Source organism: Pan paniscus, chromosome 3 (assembly GCF_029289425.2).
Source record: "Pan paniscus chromosome 3, NHGRI_mPanPan1-v2.0_pri, whole genome shotgun sequence".
NCBI lineage: Eukaryota > Metazoa > Chordata > Mammalia > Primates > Hominidae > Pan > Pan paniscus.
In genome coordinates this window covers 138,259,847-138,282,064 of record NC_073252.2, presented here as the reverse complement: position 1 = coordinate 138,282,064, position 22,218 = coordinate 138,259,847, and the positions used below count along the sequence as shown (strand labels likewise).

General features: G+C 34.7%; 1 protein-coding gene across 3 annotated transcripts in view; it reads left to right on the top strand.

The window, feature by feature from the left end:
- Window positions 1-16,215, top strand: part of CLGN (calmegin) — a 39,023-nt gene extending 22,808 nt beyond the window's left edge. For all 3 annotated transcript variants that reach the window (XM_003820680.5, XM_055111850.2, XM_055111851.2), the window contains 10 exons: window positions 2,719-2,800; window positions 4,235-4,427; window positions 5,745-5,934; window positions 8,586-8,699; window positions 8,822-8,972; window positions 10,751-10,966; window positions 12,081-12,206; window positions 12,415-12,574; window positions 14,065-14,165; window positions 15,489-16,215. In XM_003820680.5, the coding sequence (XP_003820728.1) occupies window positions 2,719-2,800; window positions 4,235-4,427; window positions 5,745-5,934; window positions 8,586-8,699; window positions 8,822-8,972; window positions 10,751-10,966; window positions 12,081-12,206; window positions 12,415-12,574; window positions 14,065-14,165; window positions 15,489-15,569 (1,414 nt within the window). In that variant the 3' untranslated portion in view covers window positions 15,570-16,215. The remainder of the gene's footprint in view (window positions 1-2,718; window positions 2,801-4,234; window positions 4,428-5,744; window positions 5,935-8,585; window positions 8,700-8,821; window positions 8,973-10,750; window positions 10,967-12,080; window positions 12,207-12,414; window positions 12,575-14,064; window positions 14,166-15,488) is intronic.
- Window positions 16,216-22,218: the final 6,003 nt, after the last annotated feature.

The window sequence follows — 22,218 nt, the reverse complement described above, 5'->3', positions numbered from 1 at the left end:
GAGGCTGAGGGTGGGAGGATCACCTAAGCCCAGGAAGTCGAGGCTGCAGTGAGCCAAGGTCACACCAGTGCATTGCAGCCTGGGTGACAGAATGAGATCTTGCCTCAAAAAAAAAAAAAGAAAGAAAGAAAGAAAAAAAAAAGAGGACCAATAATTGAATAGCAGTCTTTCATATGTTTAAAAACAATTCAAAGGAGAGTGAATGTTTGTCTCCTCTTAATATTGATAAAATGAAATGGGGTAAATAAAATGAAGAGATTTATATTCAATGCTATAAATGCTGATTTACAACATAACTTTACTATAAAGCTGCTTTTCCCAAATTGTGTACATGTTAATATATATGAATATAATTGAAGATGAAGAATATTCTAACTCAAAACATAGGAAGTAAAGGCCTGGCACAGTGGTTCACACCTGTAATCCCAGCACTTTGGGAGGCCAAGGTGGGTGAATCACGAGGTCAGGAGATCAAGACCATCCTGTCTAGCATGGTGAAACCCTGTCGCTACTAAAAATACAAAAAAATTAGCCGGGTGTGGTGGCAGGCGCCTGTAGCCCCAGCTACTCGGGAGGCTGAGGCAGGAGAATGGCGTGAACCCAGGAGGCAGGGCTTGCAGTGAGCCAAGATCATGCCACTGCACTCCAGCCTGGGCAACTGGGCAACAGAATGAGACTGTCTCAAAAAAATAAAAAAAATAAATAAAAATAAAATTTAAAAAGGAAGTATGTTAGCTCATTAAAGACTGAGAAGTTCTACATATGAAAACCTGTTTTCAGCATTACTACTGTGTTTCCCAAACACATTTGATCACATAAGTTTATTTTCCCACCTAACAATAATTGCTATTTCATGGAACAATTTGAGAAATGATACTCTAAAGAAATTAAGGTTACCATATACTCTGCATATGTCCTTGGTTTTCCTATGACTGGAAGTTTAGCAGTAGTCAAGCTGTATGATAAACATTTTGTTGATCCTCTAATCCATTGTGAATCATTTATACTAGGTAAAAGTTAATTATTTGAAAACTCTAAAAGTTTGCAGTATAAGAAATGGACAAAGTGATTGAATCTAGGCATAATGGAACAATGAAACTATGTTCACATTTATGCAGCCACAGTACAAAATTGTTTTTTCCAGTTCTTACCTTTTTACAGAATGCTCTGTCCTGAGATAATCTATTATAAAGCAAAATCTTTTAATTTTTTTCTAAAAACAGTGACCTTTAAGTCATATCATGCACCACGTGTTCTACTTATAGTCTTCAAATACTTAAATTCCATGAAACAAAATTTTGTCAGCTATTGCTTAAAATAAAGATAAGACTTTGAGGAAAACAAACTGTCCTCTATTTAAAAAATGAAAAAGAACAAAAGAATACCTTCCTTCTGATTATCATAGAAGCATTTTGAGCATGTATTTGCCACTCATTGGGCATGATATCCTTTAATCATCATAACAGTCCTTTGAGGTGTAAGTATGGGCCATATCTGCATATTATAGATGAGCAAATAGAGACTTAGAGCTTAAATGACTTGCCATTACCCAAGGAGTCACTAGAGTAAGTGGCAGAATCAAGAATAACTCTCAGGTCATTTTAACTTTAAAGTACATGCTTGTGGCCACTGTTGTAGATATAGCTTAAGAAATAAAGCATGGTAAAAAGTATAGGAGAAAATCACCCCTTTCAAATCAGAGATACTTAAAATTTTGTTTCCTCTTTTTTTAATACAAAGTATGTACACCAATTGCGTTCAAACTGTTGAAATTTTGTATGCTATCATGTTTTACCTTCTTGTCACTAAATTTCTTCAGATACATTTACAACTATAGTCCTTTATTAAAATGATCATTATTTCTGGTTATTTCTCTAGTTTTCATGTCTTTTTGTTTTAATTCATTTAATGAAATCATAACCTTTTTTGTTTTTACTGTTTGACAGCCATTTCCTCGTTGATTTTTGTCACATATAATTCATTAATTTAACAACAAAAAATCTCGTAAGTCTATGCCTCATTGCCATAGCAAGGCTATTTCCTTTTAAAGTTACCAATAAAGAAAAAAAACTTTGCTGAGAATTACACTGTGTTGTAAATTCATAAGAGACTCTCATGTTCATTCTTTTAGCTGTTATACTAAACAGTGAAAATGTCCCATATCTCCTGGCTGTTTAGGTCTGAAATCCAGCTTATTGACTGAGATTATGAATCTCTTTGCTGGAGCTATTTAATTAAATGTACAACTTATTTAACATGGTAAGGTGTAATGAACTCTAGGTATCTAAGATCATTAGCAATTTCTTAGAAATCTTGCTGTAGCTGTGGTTCTTACGGCCTTTGTTTTTTTTTAGTTTATAAAGTTTAAGTATAGTGCCTACCTTATCAGAATTTGAAATTTCCTGTTGTAGTTTTAGTCACAGTATCTTATGCTTAATTTATCAGTTTTGATGGAAAAAAATTTAAACAAATTGATTGGTTTGTCTGCAGTTGATTGTAATCATTCCATTTTTAATATTTTAATGATGTGTCTTGTTTTAGAGTAGTAGAAAAGCGTTTCTGCTTATTTCCTATAGGTTGTAGATATGCTTTATATGAGTTTTCTGATAATGTAAAAAAATTTATACTTACATGAATTGAGAATAATAAGATTATATTTTAAAGAGCAATTAGTAAATTTTATTTATCAGTAGTACGGTTCTTTTTCCCTTTATTCAGATATGAAGTAAATTTTCAAGATGGTATTGATTGTGGAGGTGCATACATTAAACTCCTAGCAGACACTGATGATTTGATTCTGGTATGATATTTTAATATTTAAGAAAACCTTATTAAAATTAATAAGTATTTTTAAGGAACAATTGATAAAACTGAAAATTTTGTCTTCAACTGAAATTGAAAAGAATTGTAGATATCTTTTTTCAATGTGAATTTACATAGCTCTTACAATTCGCCTTCTAGTTTTATATAAAGCTGTGTTACTTGAAGGCATCAATTTTATAATCTTTAGCAACATGAAAAAGTTTACCATGTCTGTAGGACAAAAACTACGTGATACTTATAAATTCTTTTGAAATATAGCTTAGAGTTATTTTCTTTACAGAATAAGACTCTTAAGTTTGTTTAGAGAAGCATAACAAAGCAAAGCAGTGAAACAAAATGGCCGAAGAACCAAATTAAAAGGGGTTAGCAACCCACAGAAAGTAACTAATTTTAAAAACTTTTCATGATGAAATAGGTTTATACTTCTAAGTGGTTGTATTAGGACCATTGGAAAGTTGGGGATATTTCTTATAGCCTTCTCCTGTAAAAGGCTGTTTCAGACTTTCTGCATATAACAGAAATACGATAGATGAGACATCAGGGGTATATTTTTCAGAACACTTAGCTGTACATAAGCTATGAAATGTAGATGGGAGACTTTTTCATGTACTACTCATTATTATTAGGATCAAGTGAAGGAGAGGCCATTGTAGTATATGTTGAAGCTCTTGTTTTAGATGAACACTTGAAGGTAGGATGACAAAAAAATCTAATGCCAAGTATTTCTATAAGCACTTTATCTGATTAATTCACTTAATCCTTAGAGAACTCTTATAAGGTAGGTACTATTATCATCTCCATACTTCAGAGGTGATGAAATGGAGGTGCAGAGAGCTTTAAAAAATTTGACTCAGGGTGACACCCAACTAGTTTAGGAGGCAGTGGTAGGATTTGAACCCCAGTATCTGACTCCATACCCCATGCTGTTACCCACTATGCCATGCCAAATAAAGAGAAATTCATGTCCTCGTGTCTGTTTTTATGTCTGAATGAATCTCTCTTCATCTTGTGCTCAGAGGGTCATTTTCTGGTATCTTCCTAAGTAATAGTAATGGGTAATAATTTTAGTCTTAAGGCCATAAATATGCTTTCCTCTAATGCCTAATTCTCTCAATAAAAATATTAGTAATATAGATTTACATAGAGAGTTAAAGCATATTATGGTGTTGCTAGAGTATTTTCAGCTTCTGTCCCACATCTTCAGGAAGTAGTGTGTACTTAAAAAAATCTATATTGAAGTAAAATTTGTCATTTTTCCATGTCCTTTATTGTCACTTGTGTTAAATAGCTAGCTCTTTGGTGAATTACCATTTAATATATTTTTGTAAACTCTACCCATTGGATAAAATACAGAAATGCATTAAATAGTCTGTGATTCTGGACTAATGCCAAGACTCATCTCTCTTTGAAGGAAAACTTTTATGATAAAACATCCTATATCATTATGTTTGGACCAGATAAATGCGGAGAAGATTATAAACTTCATTTTATCTTCAGACATAAACATCCCAAAACTGGAGTTTTCGAAGAGAAACATGCCAAACCTCCAGATGTAGACCTTAAAAAGTTCTTTACAGACAGGAAGACTCATCTTTATACCCTTGGTATACCCTTTTAATTCATTCATGTATTCAAAAATATTTGCTGACTATTGATGTATTCATGGCAAGTGCTTTACAAGAAAACAAACGTGTACCCCATCCTGAAGGAGCTTATCTTTTTCAGAAAATAGGACATGTATAATGACAGCACAGGTAGAAAATAAAGTACCATATAAGAAAGAGAGATGAGGCACAGCTAAGAGTTCACAAGCAATATTACTTCCAGCTTAGAGACTTGGAACAAAGCTCGGAAAGATTATATTTGAACTCGTCTTGAAGTACAGATAGAATGTTGAAGACAGTAGGGTGAAAGGACATTTTAGATGTTGTGACAGTGGTGCTGTAAGAACAGAAAACTAGAAAATAAAAAGAAGAGGCCAGAACAGAAAACTAAAAAATAAAAAGGAAGAGGCCCTTAATGCCAGACTAAAAAGTTTAGACTTTATTCTGTAGGCAGTTGTGATTATTGTTATGTCCTACCTTGTGTTGGTTGTGGCATGTACTTCGAAAGGAGAAGCATTGAGCAGCCATATATTAATATACTTAAGTAAATAGGAATTTGCATAGATATGGGGGTGAGGGACATCATAAGGAGTTGTTTCTCCCATTCTCAAGTATAATGGCTGTAGAGCTCTAGTCAGCCCACTATCAAAATCAGAGCATATTGGAACCTAATAGGACATTTTGAAATGGCCCTATTGGCTTCCTTTCTCACGTCTCAACTCCACCCAAGATTAAAGTATTTCAATCTTTTTCCCCAAATGCTGCAGTTGTAGAAACATTCATTTTGTCTGCTCGGGCAATGCCCATTTCATCTTCAATATCAGATGTGATATAATAAATATCTTTATGAAATAATTGAAAAAACTAGGCATTTGGGGGAACACCAAGTAAACTGTAGAAATAATGAGAAAATATTACTAGAACAGAATAAATTAATTTTTTGTGTTATACTTACAACACTTTAAGATGGTATCAAAAAAATTAAATGCTGAAAAAGATTAGCTTGTATTTTGTAACTATAAAAGAGTGAAGCTGACTCGTTATGAGTCCCAAAACAGAGCTATTTGGTATTATTTTTTATTTGAGAAGTAATGGAGCATTTTATTGTAAAAAATACAGTTTAAAACAAAATTTTATCTTTAGGAAATGTATCTAGTGATTTTAGAATGTTTTAGTTCAATACATTGGTTATTCCTCTATTTCTGGTTGGGAAAAAAGCTTTACCCATGGAGTTAAGGGTAGTTACATTATTTAGAAGATTATCTTTAAAGCGTATATCAAAATGATAACTATAATTTATTTAAATTGGTCCCTTAGTGATGAATCCAGATGACACATTTGAGGTGTTAGTTGATCAAACAGTTGTAAACAAAGGAAGCCTCCTAGAGGATGTGGTTCCTCCTATCAAACCTCCCAAAGAAATTGAAGATCCCAATGATAAAAAACCTGAGGAATGGGATGAAAGAGCAAAAATTCCTGATCCTTCTGCCGTCAAACCAGAAGACTGGTAAGCAAATAATTCGGTAGCAAAGCATTATCTGGCATAACTAGGTAATGAAACAACATATAAGTGAAGTTTACAACCCATGAAGTTTATTTTTTTAAACATCAGAACTACTTATTTTTAGTATTTTGGGTGAAATATTTTCTAAAATGGATTTTACACTTCCCTCCCTGTAATTTTTTTTTATTTCTATTGATAATTATGTTGCATTTTTCAATATATATTTATTTTTTATGTTTTCAATGCTGTGGATAAAAAATTTCATAAATCCAAAATACCAGTGCTTTAATTTTCATTCCTAGTTTGATCTTTATTGTATGTGTGTGAGAGTCCGAGGTGGGCAGATCACCTGAGGTCAGGAGTTCGAAACCAGCTTGGCCAACATGGCGAAACCCCATCTCTACTAAAAACACAAAAATTAGCGGGCATGGCGGCGGGTGCCTGTAATCCCAGCTACTCGGGAGGCTGAGGCAGGAGAATTGCTTGAACCCAGGAGGCAGAGGCTGCAGTGAGCCCAAGGTCGTGCCACTGCACTCCAGCCTGGTGACAGAGCAAGATTCTGTCTCAAAAAAAAAAAAAAAAGAGTATGTTTGCCCTTAAATGAGAGAAACCACATATAACTGCTTCATTCTGATTGTTGAAATGTGTTAGAATTTGTTTTACGAAGTACTAAAAGAAATGCTCCATTAAATTTTAACTTTTGGTTACTCTGAGCACTCAGAAACTCAAGATGACATTGGTATCAGGCAAGCACAAATCTATACATTTGTAAAGTTCATTATTTCTGTTTATTTTGTAACTCATTTGGAAAATCATGAAGTGGCCTCTTGTTTAAAATTTCTATCTTTCTGTAATGATGAAAATTGTATTAGTAGTTCAGTACCTTATGTTTATATACTTCAGAATTTACTAAGTGTTTTGTTTTTGTTTTTGTTTGAGATGGAATCTCGCTCTGTCACCCAGGTTAGAATGCAATGGCGTGATCTCAGTTCACTGCAGCCTCTGCCTCCTGGGTTCAAGGGATTCTCCTGCCTCAGCCTCATGAGTAGGTGGGATTACAGGCATGTGCCACCACGCCCGGCTAATTTTTGTATTTTTAGTAGAGATGGGATTTCACCATGTTGGTCAGGCTGGTCTCGAACTCCCGATCTTGTGATCCTCCCGCCTCAGCCTCCCAAAGTGCTGAGACTACAGGCTTGAGCCACCACGCCAGCCTAAGTGTTCTTTTTAAAATAAGAATGCTAGAATTAAATAAGGAGAGTTTTAAAAATTATATTGGAATAGGGAAGAACTTTCCAAATATGACATAAAATCCAAGAATCCTTTAAAAATAAGTTCAACTACATGAAAATAAATGATTTGTATATTGCAAAAAAAAAAACCTCCCTAAACTATTTCAAAAAACACACAAGAACCAGGAAAAATTATTTTCAATCATATAGCTGACAGAGAGCTAATTTCTTAGTATAAAGGTAATGAGCTAAGAAAAAATAGTTTTTGTGTATCACTTATGCTACTAAATGTACATTCAAAGTTCAGTGAGATACCATTTTTCACCTACCACATGGGCAGAAATCAAGAAGTTTGGTAACACTCTTCGCAAGGACAGGAGAAAATAGGTACTTTTGCATGCTGCTGGTAGAACCGGAAGTGGAGTGTAACCATTATAGAGAGTAATTTGGATGCTACTATCAAAATTTAAAATGTCGATACTCTTAACAATTATATTTTCACAGATGAGAAATGGCATATATTCTAGGACATTCACTCTAGCATTGTTTGTATTAATAATAGTAAAATTTTGGAAACACTAAATGTCCTCCAAGAGGAGATAAGCTAAATAAATTATGGTGTATCCTCAAGTAGAAAACTATGCAACTGTTAAGAATGAAGCTATATATATATATACACACATATATATATACATATATATATACATATATATATATGTGTGTGTATATATATATATATATATATATATATATATATATATATATGCTCCAGCCAGGCATGGTGGCTCATGCCTGTAATCCCAGCACTTTGGGGGGCTGAGGTGGGTGGATCACCTGACGTTAGGAGTTCAAGACCAACCTGGCCAACATAGTGAAACCCCATCTCTACTAAAAATACAAAAACTTGGCCAGGCGTGGTGGCAGGTGCCTGTAATCCCAGCTACTCTGGAGGCTGAGGCAGGAGAATTGCTTGAACCCGGAAGGCAGAGGTTGCAGTGAGCCGAGGTCGCACTATTGCACTCCAGCCTGGGAAACAAGAACAAGACTCCACCTCAAGAAAAAAATAATAATAATGGAGCTCCTCGAACAGTCTTGACACATAGTAAGCATGCAATATATATTTGTTGATGAATGACTGAGTTTTTAAGTAACAAAAGCAAGGTCTAATACATTATGTATAGAATGCTATCATTCGTATTAAAAAAAAGAATGTATACGTGTGTGCATGTATGCATAGAGCACAACAGGGAATATGTACCAAAAATTGGCAAGTTAGCAAAAGATTTAGGTGGGTGGTAGATGAGGACAAATAACAGGCACAAACAAAAGGGAGGGAAATAATTTTATGGTACCTTCTTAGTGTTGTAACATGCATTTTTAAACTTTCTGAATAATTAGTAATATAAAACGTTGTATTTACAGGGATGAAAGTGAACCTGCCCAAATAGAAGATTCAAGTGTTGTTAAACCTGCTGGCTGGCTTGATGATGAACCAAAATTTATCCCTGATCCTAATGCTGAAAAACCTGATGACTGGTAAGCACTCTTCATCTTCAAATGTCGATTTCAAATGTTTCTTACATGCATTTTTGTTACTAGTTTATATGACTGATCTGAGACTTGAGGTTACTGTATTTGCTTTGTTTTAATATCCTAAGGAATGAAGACACGGATGGAGAATGGGAGGCACCTCAGATTCTTAATCCAGCATGTCGGATTGGGTGTGGTGAGTGGAAACCTCCCATGATAGATAACCCAAAATACAAAGGAGTATGGAGACCTCCACTGGTCGATAATCCTAACTATCAGGTAACAACCGCTTGTTCCAATTATTTAGTGAAGTTAAAAATGTTGTGATCTTTTCTATTTAAATATCTAATTACCTATGTCAACTTTTGGAAGTTTCATTTTTAATTTTAAGATGTCAAAGAAAATAGACCCCAACTAATTTATATTTTAAAAGTAGAGCATCAATTATTTAATTTTCTGGGGAAATAAATCACTTCATACTATATTCTTCCCTAATTATCAGTTGATGCTCACTTTGAAATAAAGTTCTATTTTAGAAGTAAATATAAGAAGTGAATTTTGATCAAATAGACTCATATTGTACATTTTAGTAATTAATGCCTGTGCTTAATTAATGTACTTATTATTTAGTATTATTAAAATTCTGATTTTTGGCCAGGTACGGTGGCTCATGCCTGTAATCCCAGCACTTTGGGAGTCCAAGGCGGGCGGATCACGAGGTCAGGAGATGGAGACCACCCTGGTCAACATGGTGAAACCCTGTCTCCACTAAAAATACAAAAAATTAGCCAGATGTGGTGGCGCACGCCTGTAGTCCCAGCTACTCAGGAGGCTGAGGCAGGGGAATCTCTTGGACCCTGGAGGTGGAGATCGCAGTGAGCTGAGATCGTGCCACTGCACTCCCGCCTGGCAACACAGCAAGACTCAAAAAAAAAAAAAAAAAAAAAAAAAAAAACCTGGCCTGGCGTGATCTTGGCTCACTGCAGCCTCTGCCTCCTGGGCTCAGGCGATTCTCCTGATTCACCCTCCTATGTAGCTGAGATTACAGGCACACCCCAGCACGCCCGGCTAACTTTTGTATTTTTAGCAGAGACGGGGTTTCACGTGTTGGTCAGGCTGGTCTCGAACTCCTGACCGTGATCCGCCCGCCTTGGCCTCCCAAAGTGCTCAGGTTACAGAAGTAAGCCACCGAACCCAGCCCTGATTTTTTTCTGATATCAATCGACATCTTTTGAGTGTATCTAGCTTTTTATATTAAAAGTTTCCACGTTATCCACTTAACCCTCTAGTTTTATCTTAGTAATTATTTATGGATACATTCTAACATTATATATATGCAGTTTCATATTCTAATTACTCACTGTAGTTTTTATTAAAAGCATTTAACACAAAATGTTTCTTTTGGTAAATTTTTTGTCTGATGTCTGTCTCTTTTATTCGACTTTAAACTCCATAATACAGGAACCATGTATGTCTCCATCATCTGGCATAGTGCCTGGCCCAGAATACATACATGTGATGGTGGAGTGAGTCAGTGAGCAATGATATTGTTGAATGTATTTGATTTAATGGACAGTTTAATCATTTAAGATCTAATGGAAGTTTTAGGTTGAGTAGTTGTGCCGAGATTCAACCATACCTGATTAATGATATTTGTCATGGGTACATGTTAAATGGAGTAACTCCATTTTTGCTATACAATGATCTTTCTGATTTGGACAACTTGAATAACATTTTGCAATGAATAACTTTACTAAATCTAAAAATTTGTCCAAAGTAGACAAATTATGAAATTTATTCATGTTTCCGTTTATGTTGGATTTTCCCTTTTCCTTATTTTGCAGAATTTAAAGTTAGTATCACTCATAGGGAACATTGTGTACACAGCAAAAGAAACAAGATTTTATATCCAGGATATTACTAATGAATTAATATCAGTTAAAATTCTCTTTTTTCCAGTTAGCATTGCGAATTTCATTCAACAGCAGCTACTTATTAAGCAGCATTTATAATGAAGTTATTTTATTTGAAAATGTCTTCAATTACTTTTCTTCCAGGGAATCTGGAGTCCTCGAAAAATTCCTAATCCAGATTATTTCGAAGATGATCATCCATTTCTTCTGACTTCTTTCAGTGCTCTTGGTTTAGAGCTTTGGTCTATGACCTCTGATATCTACTTTGATAATTTTATTATCTGTTCGGAAAAGGAAGTAGCAGATCACTGGGCTGCAGATGGTTGGAGATGGAAAATAATGATAGCAAATGCTAATAAGGTATGGTGTTGACCAATAGCAGTAGTGATATAACTATGAATAATAATACTTGGTCTTGGTTGTAGGTTATTCAGATGGCTCTTTTAAATGCAAATAAATGTGCAGTAACTACTAAATGCCAAGGAAATGTGTTTGAATAAGTTTATGTAGACAGAATATTTTGCTTTTTATGTTACTTCATTATGAGCTATATATGCATATGTAAGTCCTCATTTTATTCATTAAATTATAACATCGTTAATGGGATTTAATGCTTATTTACTGTTCATAGAAGAAGACTACTTAATATCTTTGTCATCTTGCCAGTTCAAGACCTAAGTGACAATGATAATCTAAATATTACTGTTTATTTAACTATTTTTTACTTAGAGGAATGTACAAAGAATTTATAGTTTAACATTATTAAATTCTGTTCCAGTTTTTTCCCGAAACCTTAACACTGTTTAGAAAAGGTTGGGCTAAATATTTCAACACAATGCATCTTAGAAAATGTATCATTAAATTCAGTTGCTATAAAGAAAAATTCTTACCTTACATTTGGTTCCTTGGGTCACTAGCGAAAAACCATCAAAAGAGTAGGTGAAGAGGGATTCTTGTTTTGAACCTCTTGTAACTAAAACATTTGATTTTTTAAATTTTATTTTAATAAGAGAAATAATATCCTTACTGAGGGTCTTATGTGTGAAATGTGTTTATATAAAAAAGAAAACAATTCTGAGGTATGATTTTTAGTAGGTTCTTTAAAAGTACAGAATGAATGATCAGAGTACAGAATGAATGATCACTTCAAATAAACCAGGTAATACATCCATAAAAGGTAGTTCTATTCTGAAATTTACCAAAAAGGAAAATTACCATTTTTCTTGCCAGTATGTTAGAAGTTTCCACTTTTGTCATAACATACCTTCTGCTATCAAGTCTCACTCAGTGATGCATGCTAATAATTAAATTAGACTTTACAAAGTATAAGGTGGGAAAATGAAACTTCTTTTACTTACGAGTTCATCACTCCTTAATGTAAAATGCCTGAGTAAATAAGTTTTTTTGTATCTTGTGTTACCCAGTAAAGGTTTGTAAAATTTGAATTGCATTTTTATGCTTATCTCGTCTATAGCCTGGTGTATTAAAACAGTTAATGGCAGCTGCTGAAGGGCACCCATGGCTTTGGTTGATTTATCTTGTGACAGCAGGAGTGCCAATAGCATTAATTACTTCATTTTGTTGGCCAAGAAAAGTAAAGGTAAAGAAAATGGATTTCCTTCAACTTTTTTCACCCAAATTTCTTGTTAAGAGTTCTATAAATTAAGCAAGTGATTCTTAAAAGTAATAAACTAAATGTCTCATAAGTTTTACTGATAGTTCATTATGTATGTTATCAATTATTGCAAAAAAAACTTTCAAAATAGCACTCTGCCTTTAGTAAAAATAACTTATGTTAACTACCACAGAAAAAATATAAAGATACAGAGTATAAAAAAACCGACATATGTATACCACAAACAAAAGGAGTACTAGAGCAAGAAGAAAAGGAAGAGAAAGCAGCCCTGGAAAAACCAATGGACCTGGAAGAGGAAAAAAAGCAAAATGATGGTGAAATGCTTGAAAAAGGTAAGATGATGAGAGTGATTTATAATGGAGACTCTGGGTAAAGCTCATAAAACAGTATATTGCCTTGAAATAACTAGTTATTACACTTGTTTATTATCAAGTTTATACATCTGAATCTCCCAAGAATATGTGACTGTGGCAAGAAGGAATAATAGTCCTCTGAGCAGCCACCCTGTTTATAATTTTTGCATTCTAGGAAGAAGGAGATTTAAATAGTGTTCAGTTGCTTGAGAGCCTAGCAGTTAATGAATCCCATAGGCCATAGCTTTTTGCAAGGATGTTTCTTGGCTCTGGGAGTGTAGAAGATGAGATGGAGGGTGATAGAGGGTATCTATCATGGCCTCTGTAGAAAAGGAATAGATATAAAACAGATGATTGCAGCAACAAAATCAACACCAAGTCTTCCAACAGCTATTGTTAGTCAGATGCTTATCATATAGAAGAAATAATTTAATTAATTTTCTGAAAGGATTGCTGAACCTATATCCCCTTCTCACCCTATGTTAAACTCTTGAAGATGTTAGAACTGAAGTCACCCTTTGGTGGCTCTCCGCTGAGACCTCCTTACATAAGGTAGAAATAAAACTATTGATTTGCCCAGTGTCCCAAGCCAAATGTCTTGAAGCACAGTGTTTAACTCACTTAATGAAACAGTTGACTTAAAAACACATATGTGTCTATCTATTTTTTAAGAGACAGTATATATATATATACACACATATACATACACATGTTCATGTGTGTATTAGGATAAGTATCTAAAACAACAAATGTTTCAGGTTGTAAGTTGCCAGCCTTGTTTTTGTAACTTCTTAGTGCTTAGTATATTGATGTCTGGATCAGCCTTATTTTGAGGGAATTTAAGTATCAGAGGGGCCTGCTTGTATAAAGGTACTTTCACCACTTTCTCCTATACACATAGTCCCACATTGGAACTACGTAGAAGAAGTAGAGTTGATTTTTCAACTTCCCTTTCCCCAAAGCCCATTCTTGGTGGGGGTAGGAGTTTTTACTTTATATAGCTCCTAGGACGTGCTTAATATCTTTTGGTTAATAATGATGACAAAAGTTGGAGGTTCTGCTAAATGGAATCCTAAGGAGGGTCAATAACTGAAAAAATGCATGATGTCCACAGAGAACAAACATAAGTAAATAACATATTGAAGATTAAAAGATCACCAAAAATTAAAGGAAGTATTTTCCAAGACAGGAACACAGGAAAGATTATTATTTTTCGGTTTTCATATTACAGCAGACTGAATGCTTAAGAATTTTTTAAACTTGTCCCCAAACTCAAATATGATTCATTTATAAAATATGATAATATAATGAGTATTTATAATTTTTAAATTTTTGAATGGAAGAAGTTGCTTCTAAATCTTGGAATAAATCTTGGAATTTAAATAAATCCCCTTCATTGTATTTAATACTTTTCAGTAGCAAAATTCTAATTTATTGAGTCTTTGCTTTTAACAAAATCTGTATTTTAGAAGAGGAAAGTGAACCTGAGGAAAAGAGTGAAGAAGAAATTGAAATCATAGAAGGGCAAGAAGAAAGTAATCAATCAAATAAGTCTGGGTCAGAGGATGAGGTAACAGAAAATAAGCTGGTTTCTATGTATAGTTGTTATCCATAAAAAGTTTTTTCAACAAAAGCACCAATATGGTTTATGAAAGAATTTTTGCCATATTTCTCTCAGCTTTTATAAGAGCCTCTATATTGTTTTTAAAACATATCCATAAGGAAGGAAAGAAAAATACTGTAATTTATATTGTCTCAATGCCTAGTAAAACAGTATAGAGCAAGCCTGTGACGTACAAAATATAAAGATAGAATACATGTATCCAAAATTATGACTTTCTCATTGAAATTCTATTGAAAAGCATAATAAACACATTGTTTGAATATTTAAAAGATAATTATCATTATTATAATTTTTATAGCTGTTGTAAAACATCTTTATTGTCTCAACATTTTACTCTCACGTTTTAAAATGTTTCATTCATTGGGTAGTTGAGTACTATCTGCCTGATAGGGTATTTTTCTCAAATCTTTAGTGAACTTTTCTCCCCCCTTATTAGTCTACCCCTTTTTGTGTCCTGATATAAAATGGAACTTTGCACAATGCTTTTTTTTTGTAAGTTATTATGGAATGAGAAATCCCGAGTATAATTAGAGCCAGAGCTGTCTTTTTTCTTTTTTATTTTTAACCCAGCATAAACCAAAAACCAGTTTTCTCTGGCCCTTAAAGAGCTGCGTAGCCTTACCCCACAGAGTCACCATCCTAACATATTACATTCCAACTATGTAGGTAGGATAGAAGTACAGTTCTGTCTGCTCTTGCATGTGATGAAATGAATTTTGTATTTTATCTATTTAAAGAAATCCTCCAAATAAATTTGCAATTATTGTTAAGTCTTTCCTAATGTTTAATCAGTACACATACTGGTTGCTGGTCTTCCTGCCCTCTGAGTTTTTATAGGGACTTTGGGACCATTATTTAGTATGAATATCCATATTTAGGGAGAGCTAGGTGAAGAGAATTTCTTCCAGAGCCAAGTTTTAAATAATCATTGTTTCTGCTGTGACTTTCTTAAAATAATACCTGCAGTCATTTACTTGAATATGTATTATATTTACATTTACTTTACAAAACATTTTGTGTACCTTCGAAAACATCTTAATTCCATCTTTCAGTCTTTCCATCTTCTTATGTGTATGTGTCAGTGAGCTAGAATACATCGATTTTTGTATAGCCTTGAGAAATAACTATAACTTTATTTCATATAATACCTTCATAATAGCACTTGATTGATAGCACGTATATTTTAGAGAATAATAAATATATTGTTTACTACTATCTACTAGTTACGTGTTATACTAAAAGAAACCTTTTCATAATTATTTTTTCTAGATGAAAGAAGCAGATGAGAGCACAGGATCTGGAGATGGGCCGATAAAGTCAGTACGCAAAAGAAGAGTACGAAAGGACTAAACTAGATTGAAATATTTTTAATTCCCGAGAGGGATGTTTGGCATTGTAAAAATCAGCATGCCAGACCTGAACTTTAATCAGTCTGCACATCCTGTTTCTAATATCTAGCAACATTATATTCTTTCAGACATTTATTTTAGTCCTTCATTTCAGAGGAAAAAGAAGCAACTTTGAAGTTACCTCATCTTTGAATTTAGAATAAAAGTGGCACATTACATATCGGATCTAAGAGATTAATACCATTAGAAGTTACACAGTTTTAGTTGTTTGGAGATAGTTTTGGTTTGTACAGAACAAAATAATATGTAGCAGCTTCATTGCTATTGGAAAAATCAGTTATTGGAATTTCCACTTAAATGGCTACACAACAATATAACTGGTAGTTCTATAATAAAAATGAGCATATGTTCTGTTGTGAAGAGCTAAATGCAATAAAGTTTCTGTATGGTTGTTTGATTCTATCAACAATTGAAAGTGTTGTATATGACCCACATTTACCTAGTTTGTGTCAAATTATAGTTACAGTGAGTTGTTTGCTTAAATTATAGATTCCTTTAAAGACATGCCTTGTTCATAAAATCACTGGATTATATTGCAGCATATTTTACATTTGAATACAAGGATAATGGGTTTTATCAAAACAAAATGATGTACAGATTTTTTTTCAAGTTTTTATAGTTGCTTTATGCCAGAGTGGTTTACCCCATTCACAAAATTTCTTATGCATACATTGCTATTGAAAATAAAATTTAAATATTTTTTCATCCTGAATACCCTATTTGACAGGTTATTATTGGGGAGGCTTTATATTATTTTCCTTATTACTAAGGGATTCTAATGGCTGATTTCAATTCTTCATGCTTTTATATATTTTTTTTTCTTGTTTCCAGTGGGGTTGGAATGCTTTTGTATATTTATCTTTTTTTTTTTCCTGAACAAGTTTCAATCTATTTTAAGTCTGTCATCTCATCTATGAATAGCTTCAAAGCTGCCACTGAGGCGGATAGGAGCAACTATTATTATTGCTCTTCTTTTTAAAGCAGTTACCACGTCACTAGACTACATTAAAATGGAGCTGTGTTGTTCCACTTAAAATATTTTATTTATGAAATTCTTATGTCTGGGTAACAGGTTTAGACTCTTTGGAAGAGGATCTAAATCTTTGAGACCACAGAACTACTTGAATATTAACTACCTAGAAAACTTTCCGCTTGTTAGGTAAGATTTTGGATTCCTTCATAGACGTACACATACCCCATCTTTGGGCAAGCCCTAAACTATTACAGGTTCCCATACAACTCCTTCCCCAGTAGGTAAATTTAGAACTTATGAATAAGGAAAATAAGTCTCTAGCTTCTGCTTTTACTGAAGGAAGCCAAACATAGCCACTAATACTATTCACTCCTTAATTCAAAGAGTGAATTGAAAAAGAAAATAAGTTATTTACTCCATTGCTATACTCTGAACTTCTATAAATTGGTGCTAGAAAATCTTAATACATAGTATTTAGCCATACTTTGTATTTATTTAATATGAACTGAACACATCTTGCAAGCATTCTCCCTCTCTAGCTCACTTTGCATTTGGAGTGTAATAATCCTAGATGAGAATATTTCTGAAGGTAAATCACTACTTCGGGACTTAAATTTTTTTAATCAAAACCTTCTTGCCTGGGAAGTCTCTTGCATGTGAACATTTTTTCTAAAGATTGTTTAAAGCTTGTTTATGTTTTTTTACTTTTTTTTTTTTTTTTTTTTTTTTCTTTTTTTTTTTTTGAGACGGAGTCTCGCTCTGTCGCCCAGGCTGGAGTGCAGTGGCGCGATCTCGGCTCACTGCAAGCTCCGCCTCCCGGGTTCACGCCATTCTCCTGCCTCAGCCTCCCGAGTAGCTGGGACTACAGGCGCCCGCTACCACGCCCGGCTAATTTTTTTTTGTATTTTTAGTAGAGACGGGGTTTCACCGTGTTAGCCAGGATGGTCTCGATCTCCTGACCTCGTGATCCGCCCGCCTCGGCCTCCCAAAGTGCTGGGATTACAGGCGTGAGCCACCGCGCCCGGCTGTTTTTTTTACTTTCTTGATTGCAGATTCATTTGTTTGGTTAAACTCCATGAGCTTGCAGTGGTAAAATTTGAGCAACTGAATTTCCCAAGTCACTGCTAATTCCTGTGCACACACTCGTTTGTGGATGTACCATAACTGACAGGTTTAACCAAAACTAAAACTCTAATTTATGACCTGTACTACATCCATGCAACAGACAGTCTTTCTTAATAATCAAATGGCTTTTTCCTTTTACTCCCTGACTCTATTGTTCAAAATGACCTACATTTTATCCATAAAGGAGAGAAATAGTGTATTTTGCTTTTCTTTATTTTTGTTTGCCTTTTCAGAGGCTTTTTAACTTGATCAGTGTAAAGTAACATCCGTTTTCTTGAATATTTTTTACTGATAGTCTTGCTTCCATTAATAATTTCTCCAGGAAAACTTCATGTTTCTAGAATTAGTCTTTTTGAGGTATCAGTCCACATGTGGAGGAGAAACATGATGGAACTGCTTACATGCTAAAATGAACCACTAGAAATGAATTTAATGTATGGTAAAATTTCAGAATTCTAGTCCAAAAATGGTTTTGTATTCAATAGAAACTATTCAGAATAGTTAAAACATAAATACATTACACTCTAGGGTTCTGTGAACAATTTTTTGTTCTCTTTTCAATTGTGGCTATATGTTTTAACTTTAGCAGGATTTAAAGATTGTAAGATGGCTAAAGTAAGATAACTAAATATTTTATATGTGATTTATTAAAACATAAAAGAATATCTGCATAAATTTCAACAATTTCTTCCCCCCCAAAAGTATATAACTCCCATGTATTTCATAGTATGAAAGCTGAGTTTGGGAAATAAAATTATCCCTAATCTGAAAGGTCAGATATGGGGCAAGTTGATGGGAGAGAGAATGCATGGAAAAGCAGAGTAGTTTTAGAGAAGATGGGCAACATGATAACTGGAAAAATGGGCTTTTACCACCTAACATAGTCATCACATATTTTGTGTTTGTTAAATGAATACTTTTTTGGTAAAATTTGGGGATATTTCCAAGTTTTAATAGTACTTGATAAGCCATCTATAAAGTATACATTTTAAAACAAGATAAAATACATTGTAAAATTGATTACAATGAATGTACAACTTCAGCTTCTGTTTTCTCTCAACCCACCCTTTCATAGGTCCAAAGGCCAATGGCCAACATAAAGTCCCTGTTATATTAAATGTGCCTTTTTTGTTTGGTTTGGTTTTTGTTTTTTGAGGAGACACAGTCTCACTCTGTTGCTCAGGCTAGAGTGCAGTGGCACCATGCAGCTTTGAACCCTGGGCTCAAACAGTCTTCCCACCTCAGTCTCCCGAGTAGCTGGGACTACAGGCAAGTACCACCATGCCTGGCTAATTAAAAAATCTTTTTTTGTAGAGACATGGTCTCACTGTGTTGTTCAGGCTGGTTTCAAGATCCTAGGCTCAAGGAATCCTCTTGCTTTGGTGTCCCAAAGAGCTGGGAATACAGGTGTGAGCCACCACACCTAGCCTTGTAAATTGGTCTTTTAAATACCGTTAATCTCTGATTTCAGTGAAATAAACTACAGCTAGTTTTCTGATAAGAGTAAGAGGGAATTAAGTTTCTTCCAATTCTTAACCTTTCATGTCTTCACATTATCTGTTCTTTCATGATTTACAAATGGTCTTAACAACTAATCTCTGGTGTCCACTGGCAATAATTTTGGATGCATGCACATTGAAGAAGAATCTAATGACAATCACCAGAAAGTGTTCAGGGAAAAATAAAATTTTTATTGGGCAAAGTAAAGAATGGCTTTACATTCTAAAGATCTATTTTGCTTTTCTTCAGACGACAAAATTAATTTTAGATTTTATAATTCAACTACCATATTTCTCTTACAAAAGGGACTAGATCACAGGGAAGAGTGACAGGAATAGAGATGCGACATTAACTAGTTGGAACTAAATGCATACATGATTTTGGTTACTCTTCTACAAAAGGTTTTGTTGCTACAATTCCATGACCAAAAATCTCTGAAAAGTTAAAGATTTTCCTAGCATTTTGGCAACAAAACTCACCTGGTAGCTGAGCCTCACTTCCCCGGCAAGGTTTTATGTATATATGTAGTCTTTCTTTATCCTACTTTAATACTCATTTTGCTACAGAAATGTTAATATACTTGATTATAGGTGTTGCCCCAAACCATATTGGTGTCTGAGTCATAATATTTTATAAAATCTGGAAAACTCCAAATTCTAAGACATCTGGCCCTACAAGTTTCACACGAGGATCTGTGATGTGTAGTAACCTGCTGTGAGTCCAAAGGGAATATAAAGAGGACACATTTTGCATAGAATGGCAGTGTCAATATTGGGGAAATTCGTATTGGGAAACAGTGGGGAAAATGGGTGCCTTAAACTATTTGGGATGCTATAACAAAATATAGACTGGGTGGCTTATAAACAAATTTATTTCTCAGTTTTGGAAGCTGGAAGTCTGAGAGATCAGTGTTGAGGGCCCTCTTCCAAGATGCAGACTGCTGTCTTCTATGTGGCAAAAAGAGAGCTCTCTGGGGTTTCTTTTAATAAGGACACAATCCCATTCATGAGGGCTTCACCCTCATTACCTAATTATCTCCCAAAAGCCCCACCTCCTAAAAGCATCACATTGGGGTTAGGATTTCAACCTAAGAATTTTGGGAGGACACATTCAGTCCATAACAAGGAGTATGCTGATTTTTCCCTACCAAACATTATTCTACCAGCATGTAAACTAGGAAGTATTAAAGGAAAAACCATTCTGACACTTGTTAAAGCAGTAAAGAAGACTTTACTCAGGACTGTATATGTTAAGACCATCACCCAATAAGGGAAAGAAACTGGGCTCAACTAACACAGCAAATACAACTGAGGATTTATAGTCAATGAGCAGTGATGAGGTCAGTGGATGGAAAATTACTAAGTGGAGACATCAAGAGTAGGGTGATTCTTGCCAAAGACAGGCCAGGTTGACGATCATCAGTTATTGAGGATGGGATTATCTCTAAACTCATTTAGCAGGATTTTTGCTAAAACTGGACTAGTCAAAATCAGGGCTCAGAGGTGCCTGTCTAAAATTTGGTCGAGTCTTTTCCAGAAGCTGGACACAGTCCCTGTGCACACTGTGTACCACCTATATTTCTAATGAAGAAATTATCCTGAAGTATTGCATAGCAAAAACTAAGTATATAGCATTAGCTTACCATTAACATGACAAGCAGTGGGGATATATTTTGACACCTACTAATCTGATAGCTCTAGTTGGAAAAAGCCAGAATGTTAAGTGAATTGGCTATTCCTTGCTTTTAGCAAGGTATCAAAAAAAATTGACATTTTCAAGCAAAGATGGAAGGGAATAGACAAAGTTTTGATACAAGGAACCTCATGAAATTAAGCCAATTGTTTCTGAAGTCTGAATAGCAGCAAAGGTTCAAAATTATTTTTGAGGTGGGGGAGATTGGGGGGAAGCCCATGAAGACTTCTCTACCAATTGTTAAGCCAAAGGAACCCAGCTTTGCAGTGATGATCTGCATGTAACATTCCCAGTGTAATCTTATTTTTAGTTGATCTCAAGATAGCCTCCATTAAAGAAAGGCAAAAATAATACATACTTTGAGAATTTGGTCAAAAGCTTGGTTGTGGTTCCTCAGCATATGCAATCAGAAGCACATTGATAAAAAGGCTTGAGTTTTTGAGAGAATCGTATTCCAAAGAAACATGAGCTTGGCCTTAAAATGATGGGCTCCAAGTTCACACCAGCAGGAAGTGGACTGTCTTCACAATTCCCATGGAGTGAACACCCAATCTCTACTTCCGAGGTAGCCATGGAAGAAAATGGATAAGGAGTAACTTTCCAGAGGGGAAACCATGGAGTTCAATGAACAAGGGAGTCCCCTGCCAGAAATCAGAATCATAGTTGAATCAAGGAACTTCTCCACTGCTAGGGACAAAATCTTCATACATCTCCCAGGAGCATTCCACAATTTTTACGTTTCCCTTTATTCCATTTTCCAAATTGAGACTTTTTATTTGGCCAACCTGTCCCAACTACATTATAAATGGGCAGCAGCAAGGGTGAGAGCAAATAATTTGCCTATCAGTTTAGAGATTGTCAGACTATTAGAAGCCACATGTAAAGGGATGGACCTTTAATAGAGATCCTAGATTGTGAGCTGAATCACTAGCTGGATGAAGAGGGATTACTTTCTATGTAAGGGAAGATACTTGGTAGCACAAGAAGAGCTGTGGCTGAGGCTGCTAGCAGCCACCAAAATCTTGTATTTATAGCTGGAAGATGGCTTCTCAGCCAGGGACTACATTTCTCAGCTCCTCTTGTATCTAGATGTAACTAAGTCTCCACACCACTGGAATATGAGAAGATATATGAGCCATTTCCAGGCACAGCCCATAACACCTTGCATATGTACACTTCCATGTTCTTTTTCTGCAAATTAGAAGAATAACTAGAGTGACTTGAAAGCCATGATTTAAAATGGCAGCACCATCCTCAGCCAAAGTCCCTGAATAACTGTGTGAACAAGGGCTGCTAGCCT